General features: G+C 36.9%; 1 protein-coding gene across 3 annotated transcripts in view; it reads right to left on the bottom strand.

The window, feature by feature from the left end:
- Window positions 1-18,036, bottom strand: part of LOC114652196 (guanine nucleotide-binding protein G(q) subunit alpha) — a 634,881-nt gene that overhangs the window by 360,469 nt on the left and 256,376 nt on the right. For all 3 annotated transcript variants that reach the window (XR_007935073.1, XR_007935072.1, XM_028802443.2), the window contains exons 4-5: window positions 16,988-17,116; window positions 13,092-13,221 (exon numbers count right to left, since the gene is read on the bottom strand). Coding sequence is in view for 1 of the 3 variants with exons in the window: in XM_028802443.2 (XP_028658276.1) it covers window positions 13,092-13,221; window positions 16,988-17,116 (259 nt within the window). In the remaining 2 variants the exon portion in view is untranslated. The remainder of the gene's footprint in view (window positions 1-13,091; window positions 13,222-16,987; window positions 17,117-18,036) is intronic.

The raw sequence follows: 18,036 nt of genomic DNA, 5'->3' as shown, positions 1-18,036 counted from the left end.
AAAACTGTTAATATTAACTCCAAAAGGCATAATTTCTTTGTTTTAAGCCATTCTGTCGTAGATTTACTTTGTGATTTTATGGTCATTATCTTGCTGCATCACTAAATTTCTACTGAGCTTCAGTTGACAAACAGTCACCCTGACATTATACTGTAGGATACCTTGATAAACTTGGGAATTCATTTTCCCCTTGATGATGGCAAGCAGTTGAGTCAGCAAAGTAGCCTCAAATCATGATGCTTCCTCCACTGTACTTTGTAGTTGGAATGACGTTTTCATATGGGAATGAAGTACCCTTTTTATGCCATACGTACTGCTGCATATTTTTAATTTCATCAGTTGACAGACCATTTTCTCACTGGCATTGTGGAGTTGGTCTTTGGCAAACTCAGGCATGCAGCAATCACTCATGTCTTTATTGAACAAGCACAGTAAACATTCACAGTGTGTTGTGGAAAATTCTTTTATGGAGAGCAGTGGCTTCCTCCTTGGTGTTCTGCCATGGACACCAGGCCTGTTCAGCGTTTTGTATATCGTAGAGATGCCCAGTCTTTAGCTGTTTCTCTAGGGTTCTTTTTTACCTCATTATGCATTCTGCATTGTGCCTTTGGAATCATAATGGCTGGCACGCACTTCTAGGGACAGGTGTCACCATACTAAATCATCTCAATTTATACAGTTTTTTTCTAATTGTGATCTACTGGATATCTAAATTGTTTAAGCAGGTCAACAATTCTTAATCATACATCTTCCAAGATTTCTTTTTTGCAAGGCGTGCTACACATCAGCAGAAGCTTCCTGTGAATTTCAAGTTCAAAAATTATTAAGTCTTTTTATAGGTTAAAGTGCAGTATGTATAAACCACACCTTCAATCTTGTTTCATTGGTTGGACTCCAGGTTTGTTAACTCCTGACTCCAGTAAGTTTTAATTGAACTCATCAGACTAGAGGTTCACATACTTTTTCCAGCCTACATCTGTGGATGTTTGAATTGTGCATTTAAAACGTGCAAGAACAATACAAGGATTGTGTTTTTTTCATTATTGTAACTTAATATAAGGTCCAATCCTTATCTAATACAAATTTACACATAAATGTGTTTTTTTCCCCAGAAGGTTTACACACTTATGGGTTTAATGTGCTGCATAAAATGAAATGCAGATGTGCTAGCAAATTGACCAGCAAAAGGACATTTTAGATACACTATAAGAAAGTGGTTACTATGCCATACTGGACAAACTTTTTACCACAGACATGTATAGCTTGTACAGCAGTGGACTGAATCCAGGAAAGAGGGAAAGACAACAGACATCACCCTCACATTATCTAATAAAGTATATTCAGACAAGACTTCCAACAATAGGCATGGGATGGGGAAGAGGGCAAAAACGTTATACAAGATAGCAGAAAACAGAGACTGCTAGCTAACCAATACTCCGAATGGAGCTGGAGGAACCAAGTGTAAGGAAAGATGTAGATTCCAACGTGTTTTACTAAGCCTAGAAAACACAATGGTATTTTCAATTTCAAACTAATAAATCCAACACATCTCTCCATGTATTGTATAAACAACTGAAACCATTTCACAGTTATGTATGTGACTTTGTGTTGCATTTAAGTATATAATAGTCCATTCATATAATATTCCCATTCTTTAAATGGAGACAGACTAAATAACCAATGCACCTCAAGAGAATGTTTAACCTTGATGATAAATGGAGGCTTGTTCATAAGCTTATTTCAGTGGAATACAAAGTGTGCACTGCTCTATTTCAATTGTAAAAACAACAGTTAAGCTAAAGTTCCACAATGCGGATAGCTTACTGTATATCCTAAACAGATATACCCACCCTTCCAGAGTGGACCAAATTCTATATGCGCTAAAACGCTGACAGAGAGTTTGTTGGAGGATTAGTACTATTGACCTTATGGTAGCTACATAAAGACAAACATCCGACAAAGTAAGATGCTCTGCTGATTTGGATTACTATTTTGTTAATAACATTAGGTAACTATTTGGTCCTACAGGTTAAGCTCTTTTTACTTTTTTTTTTGGCAAATTTAACATAATTACTTTATTTTTAATTTGCTGTGTGTTGTTAGCGATATCTCCTGTTTCTCCAGTGGCTGTTATATTAGCACATCTTGTAACATTGTTTTTCTTTGTATTTTGTGTCTTTTTCAAACATGACGCTTCAGTTCTTGGGGTTAACTTTTCATTTTGACTTAGTTTTACAAAGTGTATTTTTGTTCACATCTTGTTTTCCTTTGTATATGTGATGCAGTTTAATAAAGTCACATTATGCAATATCTCTTGGTGGGAACACTATGTCCAAAGTTAGCTTCAGTTCTAAGTAGGCCCTGGTGTTAGGTTTGTGTTTTTGACTTTGTTTTGTCCTTGACTTCTAAATTATGTCTTGTTCTTTTGATTTTGGTTACTCAATTAATTTTTGTTCTTTCGGTTTTGACCCCTTTCTTTGCCTGACTACGTCTCTTTGTGATTAAACATCTACTGGTTACCTTTTATTTATCTGAATAATTCTTGAACATGTGCTGTGTCCCACTATAATGATGTTGTGACATTTGTGCATGGGAATAACATCATTGCTGTGATATTCCACTTCAGAGTTCTGGGTACATGGTAAGATCATCAATATATTTGATTTTTTTGGGGAGAAATTAGATCCTACCATTCTCACATTCATATTTATATCTAAAATCATTTTAAACATCAACTGATATTTATTTTGTTTTAGCATTGTTGGTTTTTTGGTGCCCATTAAAAGCTAGTTAATCTTGGCAGATACTCACTTTAACCACAGTAGAGTCAAGTCGAAGATGCAAGTCCTTTTGGTCTTGATCATAAGGCATTCTGTAAGCTTTTTTGGAGATAACCTTAAAGTGTAAGGTTATGGCTGCATGTGTGGGATTTTTTTTTTGTTGGCTGATTACATTTAGTTTATTATCCGATTCCAATTGATTTGCATTTTTATCATAATAATCATGCACAAAGTCACACTCAAAATCTTGCAGGCCTAATTTAGATTTTATAATTAGCCAACGTGGCCAGTCTTTAGATATGTGAAAGACAAATCCATGCAGATACGGACAGAACTTGCAAACTCCACACAGACTATGACAGGGTGTGGAATGTAGCCATTAATGCATGATGCCATATATTTTAAATTTATTTGTGTATCTATACTAATAAAAGGCAAAGCCCTCACTCACTCACTCACTCATCACTAATTCTCCAACTTCCCGTGTAGGTGGAAGGCTGAAATTTGGCAGGCTCATTCCTTACAGCTTACTTACAAAAGTTAGGCAGGTTTCATTTCGAAATTGTACACGTAATGGTCATAACTGGAACCTCTTTTTTGTCCATATACTGTAATGGAAGAGGCGGAGTCGCGTATCGCGTCATCACGCCTCCTACGTAATCACGAGAACTGAAAATACTGCGGAAACAAAGCACGGTGTAAAATGTAAGTTTAAATTAAGTATATAGAAACGCTACCACTGCCGTTTGCAATACCATATTCGCGAGATACAAGTTTAATGAGAAACGCTCCCGCTGCAGTTTGCAATACCATATTCACAAGATACGAGTTTAATGAGAAGACACGAGGTATAAACGAGACTTTCGATGACTTTGTAACGGATTAAAAATTGCTGTAGCAAGAAACTTTTAAGTGCTGGGTCTTAGGTAACAACACGTAGAATGCAGCACGTCGGAAACAAAGTACCGTGTGAACCTAAAGTTTAAATTAAGTTCATAGACCTACAAAAGGTTGCCATTGATTTGAGGCAAGATTGCTTTTCTCCTGTACAACTATACGTTGCATTCTTAACAGTAAGCTTGCACGGCTTGGTCATATTACAACCGGAGTGCTGAACTGACAACGTGGTATACAAACAGAACTATATGGCGTTCGTTTATAAAACAGCGGAAAAGCTGTGTTAAGGCTGCTTCACAAAAATACAGATCCTTAACAAATTGTTATTGGTATATTTTCCCTCAATTTAAAAAGGTTTTCTTTTCTTCTTAATAAAAATTTAAAAGCAGTACTTTGCGGGGATTTAGAGATATATATATATATATATATATATATATATATATATATATAGATATATATAGATATAGATATATATATATATATATGTATGTATGTCTATATATATATATGTAGATATGTATATATATGTGTATATATATATGTAGATATGTAAATATGTATATGTATATATATGTGTCTGTATGTGTATATATATATATATATGTATGTGTATGTATGTATCTGTATATGTATATATGTATGTGTGTATATATATGTGGATGTGTATATGTATATATATATGTATATATGTATATATATATATATATATATATATATATATATATATATATATATATATATATATATTCACGGCATTCGAAGTCTGTGTCACAATCGGATTGTATGGGTGGTTACCTATCAGGTAATATATATATATATGTATATGTAGATATGTGTATATGTAGATATGTATATATATGTATATATGTTTATGTATATATATGTTTACATAACCTCTTTAACACACTACTTCTCCGCTGCGAAGCGCGGGTATTTTGCTAGTGTAGTAATAAACCCACAAGTCAATCAAAAACAATAATGGTATTTTTACATACCCAAGGGTGTCTTCTTACAAATAAATTGTAAGTTTCCATATTGTCTGTTCTCTTGTGAGCATATGAATGGCTGACTTGGCATATTAATCATGTGACAAAAATAATGTGAGATTTTTTTCATGGACATTTTTGAATTGTTTGTTGTTGCCCAGTGTTGGCTGCCACTGGGTTCTGTTCTTCCAGAAACTTTGTTATGTCCTTTCTTCATGAAGACATTAGACTGAAAGTTTTTCTCGGCCATCGTTGATCAATTTCAATCTTTACTTTTTCAAAATTAGCTAACAAAAAATTTGGATACGAGAGTCAAGTTACTCCAACTATTATATAACATTTCAGTAATTATTTACCGCTCTGAGGCTGATCTTTTCTGATCATAAAATAGGTCATTACTATAGCAATTGACAATAAGAATTCATAATTAATTGCAGAATTCTGTTATTTGAGGGTTCTTCTAGAGTGCCTCTTTCTCTTGCACGGTTTGGCTCAAAAATTAATCAGCACATTGTCATCTCATAACAGGCTTAAGTTTCAAAATTGGTATTTTTCCATCCAGCCGTTTTAGCTCTAGACCAGTGTTTCCCAAACTCGGGCCTGGTGAACCCCTGTGGCTGCAGGTTTTTGTTCCAATCAGCTTCTTTTTTTAATTGAACTCCTGGGCTAATTAAGTGAACTGATATTTCCCAAGTTTTGTGTTTAGGGAACAATATAGAAATTAGAAAACTAAGTTTGCTAAAAAAAAAAAAATATTAAAATGTACCAAGCAGTTATATAGGAATAATGTATTTTTTTCTTTTTAACAGAATTTTCATCTTGATTTTCATTCTACTTTTCTAGGTGTTCTAATTGTTTAACTGATCCATTATTTACTAATTAGTGGGTCTGATACTAAAGTAGTTACAGCCTTTGATTATTCAGTGTTGTTTGCCTGGCTGTCTGATCTGCTCATTTTAAATTGTCATTATTAAGACACAATGAAAAGGGAAAAACTGCACAAAGAAGGGGTAAAGTATAATGAAATCAAAAAAAGAGAGTTAAGCATTTAAATCTATAGCAAAAGCAGAAATATTTCTAAATGTCTTATAAATGTAAAAACCATGCTGCTGTGCTTTTCTGAATGTCGAATAAAAGAAAAAAAACCAGCTAATTAAATGAGATCAGTGTTATAATAATAATAATAATTCATTACATTTATATAGCGTTTTTCTCAGTACTCAAAGCGCTATCCACACAGGGAGGAACCGGGAAGCGAACCCACAATCAGGTGTTGTCACTGATTAGGAATCCGGTTGGAATAAAAACCTGCAGCCACAGGGGTTCACCAGGACCGAGTTTGGGAAACACTGATCTAGACTGTCCTCAAGAAACTGTGACACAAAGAGACAGACACACACCCATCATTGAGATATCAATGTTTTTGTTATTAGTGGACCATAAAAGATAGAAATCCGTTGAAAGCTAGAGTTTGAATTTTTTGAAGAATCTAAAGCTTTCGCTCATCACCCTTGACGACAGATTATGGTGGGGCAGGCACAAAGCAAAAAAAGTATTACCAATGCATAACCTAGTCACAAAGCTGAAAAAGTAATGTAGAGTCTATGCTAGATATTACTCACCACCACTTGTCAGTAAAAAATGTGATGAGAAGTTTGGTATTAGCAATTGGTGTTGCTGATGTCCATTTAGTTTTACAGTCATATGAAAAAGTTTGGGAACCCTTCTCAGCCTGTATAATAATTTACTCTACTTTCAACAAAAAAGATAACAGTGGTATGTCTTTTATTTCCTAGGAACATCTGAGTACTGGGGTGTTTTCTTAACAAAGACTTTTAGTGAAGCAGTATTTAGTTGTATGAAATTAAATCAAATGTGAAAAACTGGCTGTCCAAAAAATGTAATTTTGCTGATTTGAATGCATGTCACTGCTCAGTACTGATTACATGCAATACCAGATTGGTTGGATTAGCTCGTTAAGCCTTGAACTTCATGGACAGGTATGTCCAATCATGAGAAAAGGTATTTAAGGTGGTCAGTTGCAAGTTGTGCTTCCCTTTGACTCTCCTCTGAAGAGTGACAGCATGGGATCCTCAAAGCAACTCTCAAAAGGTCTGAAAACAAAGATTGTTCAGTATCATGGTTTAGGGCAGCGTTTCCCAAACTCGGTCCTGGTGAACCACTGTGGCTGCAGGTTTTTGTTCCAACTGGATTCCTAATCAGTGACAACACACTGATAACACTGAGCTCATTTAATTAGCTGGTATTTTTTTTTTGACATTCAGGAAAGCATAGCAGCATTTTTACATTTATAAGACATTTAGAAATATTTCTCCTTTTGCTGTAGATTTAAATGATTAACTCTCTTTTGTTGATTTCATTATACTTTGCCCTTTCTCTTTGTAGTTTTTCCCCCTTTGTTGTTTCTTATTAATGACAATTTAAAATGAGCAGATCAGACACCCAGGCAAGCAACACTTAATAATCAAAGGCTGCAACTACTTTAGAGTCAGACCCACTAATTAGTAAATAATGGATTAATTAAACAATTAGAACAGCTAGAAAAGCAGAATGAAAATCAAGATGAAAATACTGTTAAAAAGAAAAAAATACATTATTCCTATATAACTGCTTGGTACATTTTCATATTATGTTTATTTATTTATTTATTTTGCAAACTTAGTTTTCTAATTTCTATATTGTTCCCTAAACACAGAACTTGGGAAATATCAGTTCACTTAATTAGCCCAGGAGTTCAATTAAAAACAGAAGCTGGTTGGAACAAAAACCTGCAGCCACAGTGGGGCCACAGGACTGAGTTTGGGAAACACTGGTTTAGGGGAAGGCTACAAAAAGCTGTCTCAGAGGTTTAAACTGTCAGTTTCAACTGTCAGGAATGTAATCAGGAAATGGAAGGCCATAGGCACAGTTGCTGTTAAACCCAGGTCTGGCAGGCCAAGAAAAATACAGGAGTGGCATATGCACAGGATTGTGAGAATAGTTACAGACAACCCACAGATCACTTCCAAAGACTGAAAGAACATCTTGCTGCAGATGGTGTATCTGTAAATCATTCCGCAATTCAGCGCAATCTGCACAAAGAACATCTGTATGGCAGGGTGATGAGAAAAAAGCCCTTTCTGCACTCACGCCACAAACAGAGTCGCTTGTTGTATGCAAATGCTTATTTAGACAATCTAAGTGCTTTGGACTGATGAGACAAAAATTGAGTTATTTGGTCATAACAAAAAGCGCTTTGCATGGCGGAAGAACAACACCACATTCCAAGAAAAACACCTACTACCTACTGTCAAATTTGGTGGAGGTTCCATCATGCTGTGGGGCTGTGTGGCTAGTTCAAGGACTGGGACCCTTGTTAAAGTCGAGAGTCGGATGAATTCAACCCAATATCAACAAATTCTTCAGGATAATGTTCAAGCATCAGTCACAAAGTTGAAGTTACGCAGGAGTTGGATATTCCAACAAGATAATGACCCAAAACACAGTTCGAAATCTACAAAGCGATTCATGCGGAGGGTGAAGTACAATGTTCTGGAATGGCCATCACAGTCCCCTGACTTATATATCATCGAAAATCTATGGGATGATTTGAAGCAGGCTGTCCATGCTCGGCAGCCATCAAATTTAACTGAACTGGAGAGATTTTGTACAGAAGAATGGTCAAAAATACCTCCATCCAGAATCCAGACACTCATCAAAGGCTATAGGAGGCATCTAGAGGCTGTTATATTTGCAAAAGGAGGCTCAACTAAGTATTGATGCAATATCTCTGTTGGGGTGCCCAAATTTATGCACCTGTCTAATTTTGTTATGATGCATATTTTCTGTTAATCCAATAAACTTAAAGTCACTGCTGAAATACTACTGTTTCCATAAGCCACATCATATATTAAAAGGAAGTTGCTACTTTGAAAGCTTGGTCAATGATAAACAAAAATGCAAAGAATTAAGAGGAGTTCCTAAACTTTTTCATATGACTATATATTTCAAATAGTGCTTATCAGCAGGCTTACCTCCACACATTTAATCACAGTGGTTACTCTTATAAATTTCTGCTCTGTTCATCCTTTCACGTTTTATTCCCACTTAATTTTCATAAGGCTGTGGGCACAGAAGCCTCTTTTGGCAAGCAAAGAGCACAGGCATGGGCTGGACGCCACTCTATCACAGAACTTTGTGCTTATGGTTTTTAACTTCATCTTAAATTATTTTCTGACAGTTTGAATAAATCTAAGCTTGGTTTTGGCAGTCCCACATCTTTTGAAGCTTTGTTAATACTACTTGGAATGATAAACCTTCCAGACAGATTGCCTTAACAATTTTAGACATGAAAGGAAAGTCCTAGCTGCATTTCACAGCACCAGATTCAGCCCCTACTGATTATAGTTTAACTTATTCCTGGTTGATATCTAAAAAAATGAACAAGAACTGTATTGTACAATATGATCCACACGCACTTTTGCTTTGTATAATGTTATTAGCCAGACAACTCATGTTAAATATAAAAGTAATTTACCACACCTCAAAGTTCCTTTTTCCAAGTGTTTATAACAGACACGACCAAATTCTCATGTACACACGCCTTGGGATTCTAGTGTTATTTTTGAGTGACGTATATTAAACCTGTTCATTGATCGTGGCAAACCTTTTAACATTGCTTCCTAAAATGTGATGATGAAACAATTATTTTTTTTACACTCCTATCATAAAATGTTAAAAGCTGTGATGAACCATGTTTTCTAAATGTACAGAATTATTTAGTTCATTTTTTGGGAATTTTTACATGTTTTGATTCTTTTGTTTAATCGTTTTAATGTTTTGAAAAAGATGTCATATCGACACCATTTTGAGTAATTGCTTGGTGCTTTTGTGGCCTTTGTGTGGTATTTTTGCATGACAGCAGCGATGTTGTTTACAAGTTGCTGGTCAAGTGATGTGGAGAGCAATGACATCTATAATACACACCCACATGCAATTCCTGTATATCCGAGTGTTAGATCAAACTCTCTGAATATATGAAAAACAAAAAAACACCTATTTAGGGGATACAATTTTTAGTTTAGGACTTTGCTGACCATGCTCTTTGGTTTGTGTTTGGTGTTTGATTAGATTTGTTTTATTTTTGTTTTGTTTGATATTGTCTGTATTTCAGTCTCTCCCCTTTAGCTTTGTTCCATCTTCTGATTATTATTTTGCTATAAATAAAAACAACATGAGCGGCAGAAACTTCCAGAGTATTCATAACAATAGTTATGGTGTGCATGTCAAGATTTTTCTGACAGATTTATTCTTAGTACTTTCTCAGTAATCATTTCCTCAAACTGCTTCCAGGTTTATGGATTAATTTCAGGTATCCTTGTTTAATGTGTGGAAATTAGTGATGGGCAACTCGATTTACTTTAATGATTTGATTCTTTCAAACTACCCACTGAGTGATTTGATTCATCTGATTAGTTTAATTAATCAATAATTAAAAACTATCTAGTTCCCCTTGAATAAATCTCAGATTAGTTATAATTCCTTCAATTATCTTGTGAAATTTATATTTATTAAATTATATATTAAACATGCTAGTAATTGATATTGTATAAGTACAAAGATTGACGATACAGTGAAAATACATAATTAAAATAAGAAAATAAGTCTGAAATTCATTAGTGAACAAGAATGATGGTACTCATTCTCGGGTAATGATTCATTTCAATCTCAAAAGAATTAGTGAATGATATGTGCTCGAAACCTTCAATGACACTTAAAAAGTATATACTTAAGTAATGTTGAAAGCAAGATTACTTTTACAAGGTTTAGTTTTGTTTGACTAATTCGTTTAATATTACATGAATACAGATTATTCCAACAATAAATTTTACAAGACAAACAAAACATTCTGATATAAATCTGTTGTTACTGTATTGTACTTGTATGATGAACGAGAGAAATAACAATGACAGACTTCTTGTTTGCCGATACTGTTTAGACTAGAAAGAATCATAACTGAAGTGACCAAGAATCATAAACCAGATGGGCAGTACTTACACGTGCACTTTAAACATCTAAATGAAGCAGGATGATGCCATCACGCATGCACATTAAACATCTAAACAAAAGGGCCGGACAGCATCATGTATGTGCTTTAGCACTCCTACTGAGCTCCACTCCTACTAAATCAATTTGTTTGTGCTCACAAATAGATTCCCATAATTCACTGAAAAGAGTCATTCAGAAAGAATGGATTGTTCGTGAATCGCCCACCACTAGCGGAAATGTGGGAGACTGTGATAGAATGGCCTCCGATAGAAGGTTGGTGTCTGATTTGGTGTTGATCTTGTCAAGATGGACTGTAGTTTTCACTGACTGTTTAATGGACAAAGCTGCACCTGAAAATTAATGGAGGGCTAAAATGACTTGAGGTCTGCCAGAGAAAAATAAAGCACCACTCTACTTGTTATGCATAATGCCCCCTGTATGTTACACTATCATCAACTTTAAATTTTGAATATCACTTTTAAAGGCAAGAAGTCTGTTATACTATTTTCCCAGTTAGAAATCAAGTTTTCTCTGTATGGTAAGGCACTTGTTACTTAAGCCTACCAGGTTCTCTGTATTTCACATCATGACAACAAAACAAACATGCACTAATTTTACTATACCATTTTTTTTTTTACTTGTTTTTTGTTAGAGTATAAAAATTTGTGAGGTTTACTTTCGAGGTCGTCTTTGTTATTCCTGCCCGTAATTTGATTTGATTAGGTACATAACAGCAAATTACTCCCTCTAATGCTCATCCCTTTTGTTAGAAATCACTTTCTTGTGCAACTACACAAGGGAAGAAAAAATAACAGGCAAAAGAATGGTAAGTTAAGGAGCAGGAGATGAATGACAGAAATATTAACCAGGAACAGACTAAAATCAGTAACCAAATATATCAAAAAAAAAAAAAAGCCAGAGTTCAAAAAGCTAAGTAAAACAAAAGTGTGACTGTAAGAAGATTTTTTTAAAGTGAACTATCGTGGTGATAACATCATGCATTGAACGTCAGGTGGTCATGTGTTATGGCACCATTTTTTAGTCATAGACTTCATTTACATAATCGTAGTGAATCAAGGGCAGTCACTGTGAGCTTCCTTGATTCAGTAACTCACTCCAAACAGTTCATGATTTACTCTGACAAAATCAAACAGGTTATCAGTCAGTCAGTCATTATCCAACCCGCTATATGTTAACACAGGGTCATGGGGGTCTGCTGGAGCCAATCCCAGCCAACACATGGCGCAAGGCAGGAACAAATCCTGGGCAGGGCGCACACACACACACCAAGCACACACTAGGGACAATTTAGGATCGCCAATGCACCTAACCTGCATGATTTTGGACAGTGGGAGGAAACCGGAGCACCTGGAGGAAACCCACACAGACACGGGGAGAATATGCAAACTCCACGCAGGGAGGAGCCGGGAAGCAAACCCAGGTCTCCTTACTGTGAGGCAGCAACGCTACCACTGCGCCACTGTGCTGTCCTTCAAACAGGTTATATTTTGCCTTAAGTTGTAGGGGTGGGCTTGTGTGTGAGAGAGCTGACAACCAATTAGCGCCAATGTAGCAACAAGGAATTAGGAACACAAGTATTTTGAACTTGACAGACAAAAAGAGAAGATTGTCAGTATGATGTGTGTTTTATATGCCACAACACAACAGAAAAAAGAAAAAAATGGCAAAAACTGCGGCTGAACTCACTTTAACTAAAAACCCTTTGTACAGCACCTGCTCTCTCAGGCAGTGTGTTATTGGCTATCAGAAAAAGGTGCGAGTACAAGATTCTTTAGAAGTGTAAAACTGCTGGAAAGTTGTCACTGATTCAGGTAATCTGACATCCCCAGTGATTTCTAGTAATGCCACATAAATTGACAAACCCCAGTGCTTAAATCAGTAGCTGTACTCCTCAAATTTGACATACCATCCCACAGGAAGTCATGTAATGTGACATCAGCTTTAGCAGCTGGACATTGTTGCTAACCAAAGATAATGGCTGTGTGAATGTGAGAAAACTCAGAATGGCGGTGACCACGGCCCTAAACACAAAACAACCAGAGATGTCACCAATAAAATGTTAAATTTCCTTAAGTATTCAAATGCACAGAAAAATAAAAAACAGATACAAAACTAAATTTTGCCCAACCCAAAATACTTAAAGCACAAACATGTTAATACATTGACATAAACCATGCTACATTTATGAGGAAACAGAGAATTAAAAATTGAAATATTTAGAATTCTCTTTCCTCGTAACAGGTGTTTAAGTACTCTAGTCAAATAGATAGACTGAAAATAAAATACTGTCGTTGATTTTTTTTAAATCAAAAAGTAAAAAAAAAAAACAAAACTTTAATCTCTTTTTGCTACTACTCACCTCGTTGTCTGACTCCACAAGTACCTGATCGTATTCACTGAGAGCTACTAGGAACATGATAGATGTCACATTTTCAAAGCAGTGAATCCATTTCCTTCGTTCTGATCGCTGCCCTCCTACATCCACCATCCTGGAAGAAATAAAGTAAAAATTAGTGAATGCATTATAAGATTAGAGTGACAACACTCACAATCTAGAAAGCACTTCTGTGGTGAGAGTGCAAATTGAAACTTTCACTTAAAATATCTATCTCCCCTTAATAGGAACTCTGATACGTTTGTGATGGATATCCCACTGACTGTAAATCAGAGGTCTCAACTTTGTTTCTGAAGGGCCACAGAGTGTGTAAGGCTTCATTTCAACCATTCTAAGTAAGCAGCAATTAATGTATTAGCTAATGTAATTGAGCTTTTCTTTTCGCTTTTCTGCACTTTGTCAGTGGATTCTAAAACACCACATGGTGAGGGGCTGTGTGTGGAGGGGCTTAACACTGTCGGATTAATCCTAAACTCTGACATACTACTTTTGACAAAATGAACTGCTAATGGTATAATTAATATAATGAGCAGATAAAGTGCCTTTGGACAGAAAGGTGTCATATAAAAATTAAATTTTTGGCTTTGTTACAGAAATGGAAGCAATGCAGTCTTTATTCACAGCCTTTGGCGTGATTGTATAGCATTTGCTGCTGTAATCTGGTGTATAGCCTATTATATAGTCTCTCAGCCCGGGAGAGCCCGGGAAACATTTACTTCCACCACAACCGGGAACGTGGAGGATGATCCTTCCAGGGACGCCCGGAGTGCTTCCGGGTGCTCTCCTGACACTTCCGCCACACCAGGAAGTATCGTCAGACGGAGCACCTGGAGCCCATCCGGGTCATTACAAAAGAGGCCACCTCCCTACAATCAGGGAGCTAGAGTCGGGAGTGGGAGCAGGATGAGGCTCCCGTGGAGAGAGGAAAGGCGGCCCATGGACAGTGAGAGAGAAGCCCGGTGTAGGGGTGATTGGTGCAGGGGGCACAGTGTACTGTGCGGGACTGTGTTTATTGGTGATTAATAAAACGTGTGATTTGGATAAAGATGTGGTCCTGTCTGATGTCCCTGTTTGGGCGCCATTGTAAGACATGTCCGGACACCACTAGACTAAGACCACATCTTTATCCAAATCACACGTTTTATTAATCACCAATAAACACAGTCCCACACAGTATACTGTGCCCTCAGCACCAATCACCCCTACTCCAGGCTTCTCTCTCACTGTCCGTGGGCCGCCTTTCCTCTCTCCACGGGAGCCTCGTCCTGCTCCCACTCCTGACTCTAGCTCCCTGATTGTAGGGAGGCGGCCCCTTTTGTAATGACCCGGATGGGCTCCAGGTGCTCCGTCTCACGACACTTCCTGGTGTGGCAGAAGTGTCAGGAGAGCACCCGGAAGCACTCCGGGCGTCCCTGGAAGGATCATCCTCCACGTTCCCGGGTGTGGCGGAAGTAAATATTTCCCGGGCTCTCCGAGACTTGAGGCGCCCCCTGGCAGAGGCCACGGGCCCCAATGGGCTTCAGCCTCCTTGCTCCTCTCCTGTGGTCCTCTCCAGATCCAGGGCGGTTGCCCCCTCATGGCCTGGAGGACAAATACGCTACCTCCCAGTCCTTCCAGGCATCCCGGCTGGGTCTGTATATAGATAGATAGATAGATAGATAGATAGATAGATAGATAGATAGATAGATACTTATATATTTATATATATAAATATATACAGTATATATATATATATATATATATATATATATACAGTGTGTATATGTATGTATATACAGTTAGGTCTATAAATATTTGGACACAGACTACTTTTTTCTAATTTTGGTTCTGTACATTACCACAATGAATTTTAAATGAAACAACTAAGATGCAGTTGAAGTGCAGACTTTCAGCTTTAACTCAGTGGGGTGAACAAAATGATTGCATAAAAATGTGAGGCAACTAAAGCATTTTTTAACACAATCCCTTCATTTCAGGGTCTCAAAAGTAATTGGACAATTGACTCAAAGGCTATTTCATGGGCAGGTGTGGGCAAGTCTCTCGTTATGTCATTATCAATTAAGCAGATAAAAGGCCTGGAGTTGATTACGCAGATAAAAGGCCTGGAGTTGATTTGAGGTGTGGTGCTTGCATGTGGAAGATTTTGCTGTGAACAGACAACATGCGGTCAAAGGAGCTCTCCATGCAGGTGAAAGAAGCCATCCTTAAGCTGCGAAAACAGAAAAAATCCATCCGAGAAATTGCTACAATATTACGAGTGGCAAAATCTACAGTTTGGTACATCCTGAGAAAGAAAGCAAGCACTGGTGAACTCAGCAACACAAAAAGACCTGGACGTCCACGGAAGTCAACAGTGGTGGATTATCGCAGAATCATTTCCATGGTGAAGAGAAACCCCTTCACAACAGGCAACCAAGTGAACAACACTCTCCAGGGGGTAGGCGTATTGATATCTAAGTCTACTATAAAGAGAAGACTGCATGAAAGTAAATACAGAGGGTGCACTGCAAGGTGCAAGCAACTCATAAGCCTCAAGAATAGAAAGGCTAGATTGGACTTTGCTAAAGAACATCTAAAAAAGCCAGCACAGTTCTGGAAAAACATTCTTTGGACAGATGAAACCAAGATCGACCTCTACCAGAATGATGGCAAGAAAAAAGTATGGAGAAGGCGTGGAACAGCTCATTATCCAAAGCATACCACATCATCTGTAAAACACGGTGGAGGCAGTGTGATGGCTTGGGCGTGCATGGCTGCCAGTGTCACTGGGACACTAGTGTTTATTGATGATGTGACACAGGACAGAAGCAGCCAAATGAATTCTGAGGTGTTCAGAGACATACTGTCTGCTCAAATCCAGCTAAATGTAGTCAAATTGATTGGACGGCATTTCATGATACAGATGGACAATGACCCAAAACATACAGCCAAAGCAACCCAGGAGTTTATTAAAGCAAAGAAGTGGGAAATTCTTGAATGGCCAAGGCAGTCACCTGATCTTAACCCAATTGAGCATGCATTTCACTTGTTGAAGACTAAACTTCAGACAGAAAGGCCCACAAACAAACAGCAACTGAAAGCCGCTGCAGTAAAGGCCTGGCAGAGCATTAAAAAGGAGGAAACCCAGCATCTGGTGATGTCCATGAGTTCAAGACTTCAGGCTGTCATTGCCAGCAAAGCGTTTTCAACCAAGTATTAGAAATGAACATTTTATTTCCAGTTATTTAATTTGTCCAATTACTTTTGAGCCCCTGAAATGAAGGGATTGTGTTAAATGCTTTAGTTGCCTCACATTTTTATGCAATCGTTTTGTTAACCCCACTGAATTAAAGCTGAAAGTCTGCACTTCAACTGCATCTGAGTTGTTTTATTTAGATAGATAGATAGATAGATAGATAGATAGATAGATAGATAGATAGATAGATAGATAGATAGATAGATAGATAGATAGATAGATAGATAGATAGATAGATAGATAGATAGATACTTTATTAACCCCAAGGGGAAATTCACATACTCCAGCAGCAGCATACTGATACAAAAAACAATATTAAATTAAAGAGTAATAAAAATGCAGGTAAAAACAGACAATAACTTTGAATAATGTTAACATTTAAAATTTATTGTGGTAGTGTACAGAACCAAAATTAGAAAAAAGTTGTCTCTGTCCAAATATTTATGGACCTAACTGTATGTATGTATTTTTTATATATATATATATATATATATATATATATATATATATACATACATATACATACATATACACATACACACACACACACACACACACATATATATATATACAAACATACATGTAAATAAGTACATTAAATTTCATTTAAGAAAATGCAGTCTACCTGAAAATGACGCTTTGCAAGTCAAAAGGGTACTCAATGATCCCTGTGGTTGGAACTCTGACTCTCAGGACATCTTGCTGGGTGGGCAGATAGGCAGGGTCTGCAATACGATCCAAGTCGTTGAGATAGCTACAAATAGAGAGAACAAAGTAGAATGAAACACTGATACCACAATTAAAAGAGATGAAGGTGAGGTGAGGTCACAAGTGAGAAGTGCTGAGTTCTGCCTCATCTCCACCAATTCCCCATCACCATGTGAAGTTCTTTCACAATAAGCGATAATCTGAAATACCGGAGAAGGCCTACTAACTTGTGCCTGAATACTGACTTAACCTGACTTTGACTGGGCTGTTCTAGTTTGTGCATGCTGAGACATGACATTGTATTATTCTATTTTTGCTTTATAATTATTCAAAACTCCATTTTTGCTCAAACATTTGAGGCAAAGTTAATAACACAATGCATGTATGAGAACTACTAGAGTAGTATATTACTAAAGTGTTTATCTTTTTTTTTCCAATAAATACATTGACAATAATTTTCATTGACTCAAATGGGTTCAGTAGCAAATTTTCACCTGTCTAGCTTGAACTGATAAAAGTGCAGCTTGTTTCCTCCCTGATTCACTCACACCACCGCAGAGTGAACATCGGGTAAGATACGGCTTTTTGTGGTGCTCTCTCCCAGTTTCACTTTGCTTTCTTTAAACACAGATCCATTGTTAAACCTGTTTAACATAATGCAGGATCATGAGCGGCTGAAGCCAGCAATGAACCAATTGAGCTGAACCACATATCACTGTCAGTAATGGTCTTAAAGAAGCAGGTACACTTCTTGCGCACAGTTACCGTACAAGTCCATTCACAAAGACATTACCTTTATGTCACTAATACATCAACATAAAAATCATATTTGCCGCTTCCACTTCCATCCACAGATTCGCACATTAAATGTTTAAATGTTCTGGCATGGTTTCCATTGAGTTTCAGTTTCATCTTAGATTTTAAGGTGCTGTCTTCATGAACTCCATTGAAAAGCATTAACTGTTT

This window comes from Erpetoichthys calabaricus, chromosome 5 (assembly GCF_900747795.2).
Source record: "Erpetoichthys calabaricus chromosome 5, fErpCal1.3, whole genome shotgun sequence".
Lineage (NCBI taxonomy): Eukaryota > Metazoa > Chordata > Cladistia > Polypteriformes > Polypteridae > Erpetoichthys > Erpetoichthys calabaricus.
The sequence above is the reverse complement of the archived record's forward strand: the minus strand, read 5'-3'. Positions and strand labels throughout refer to the sequence as shown.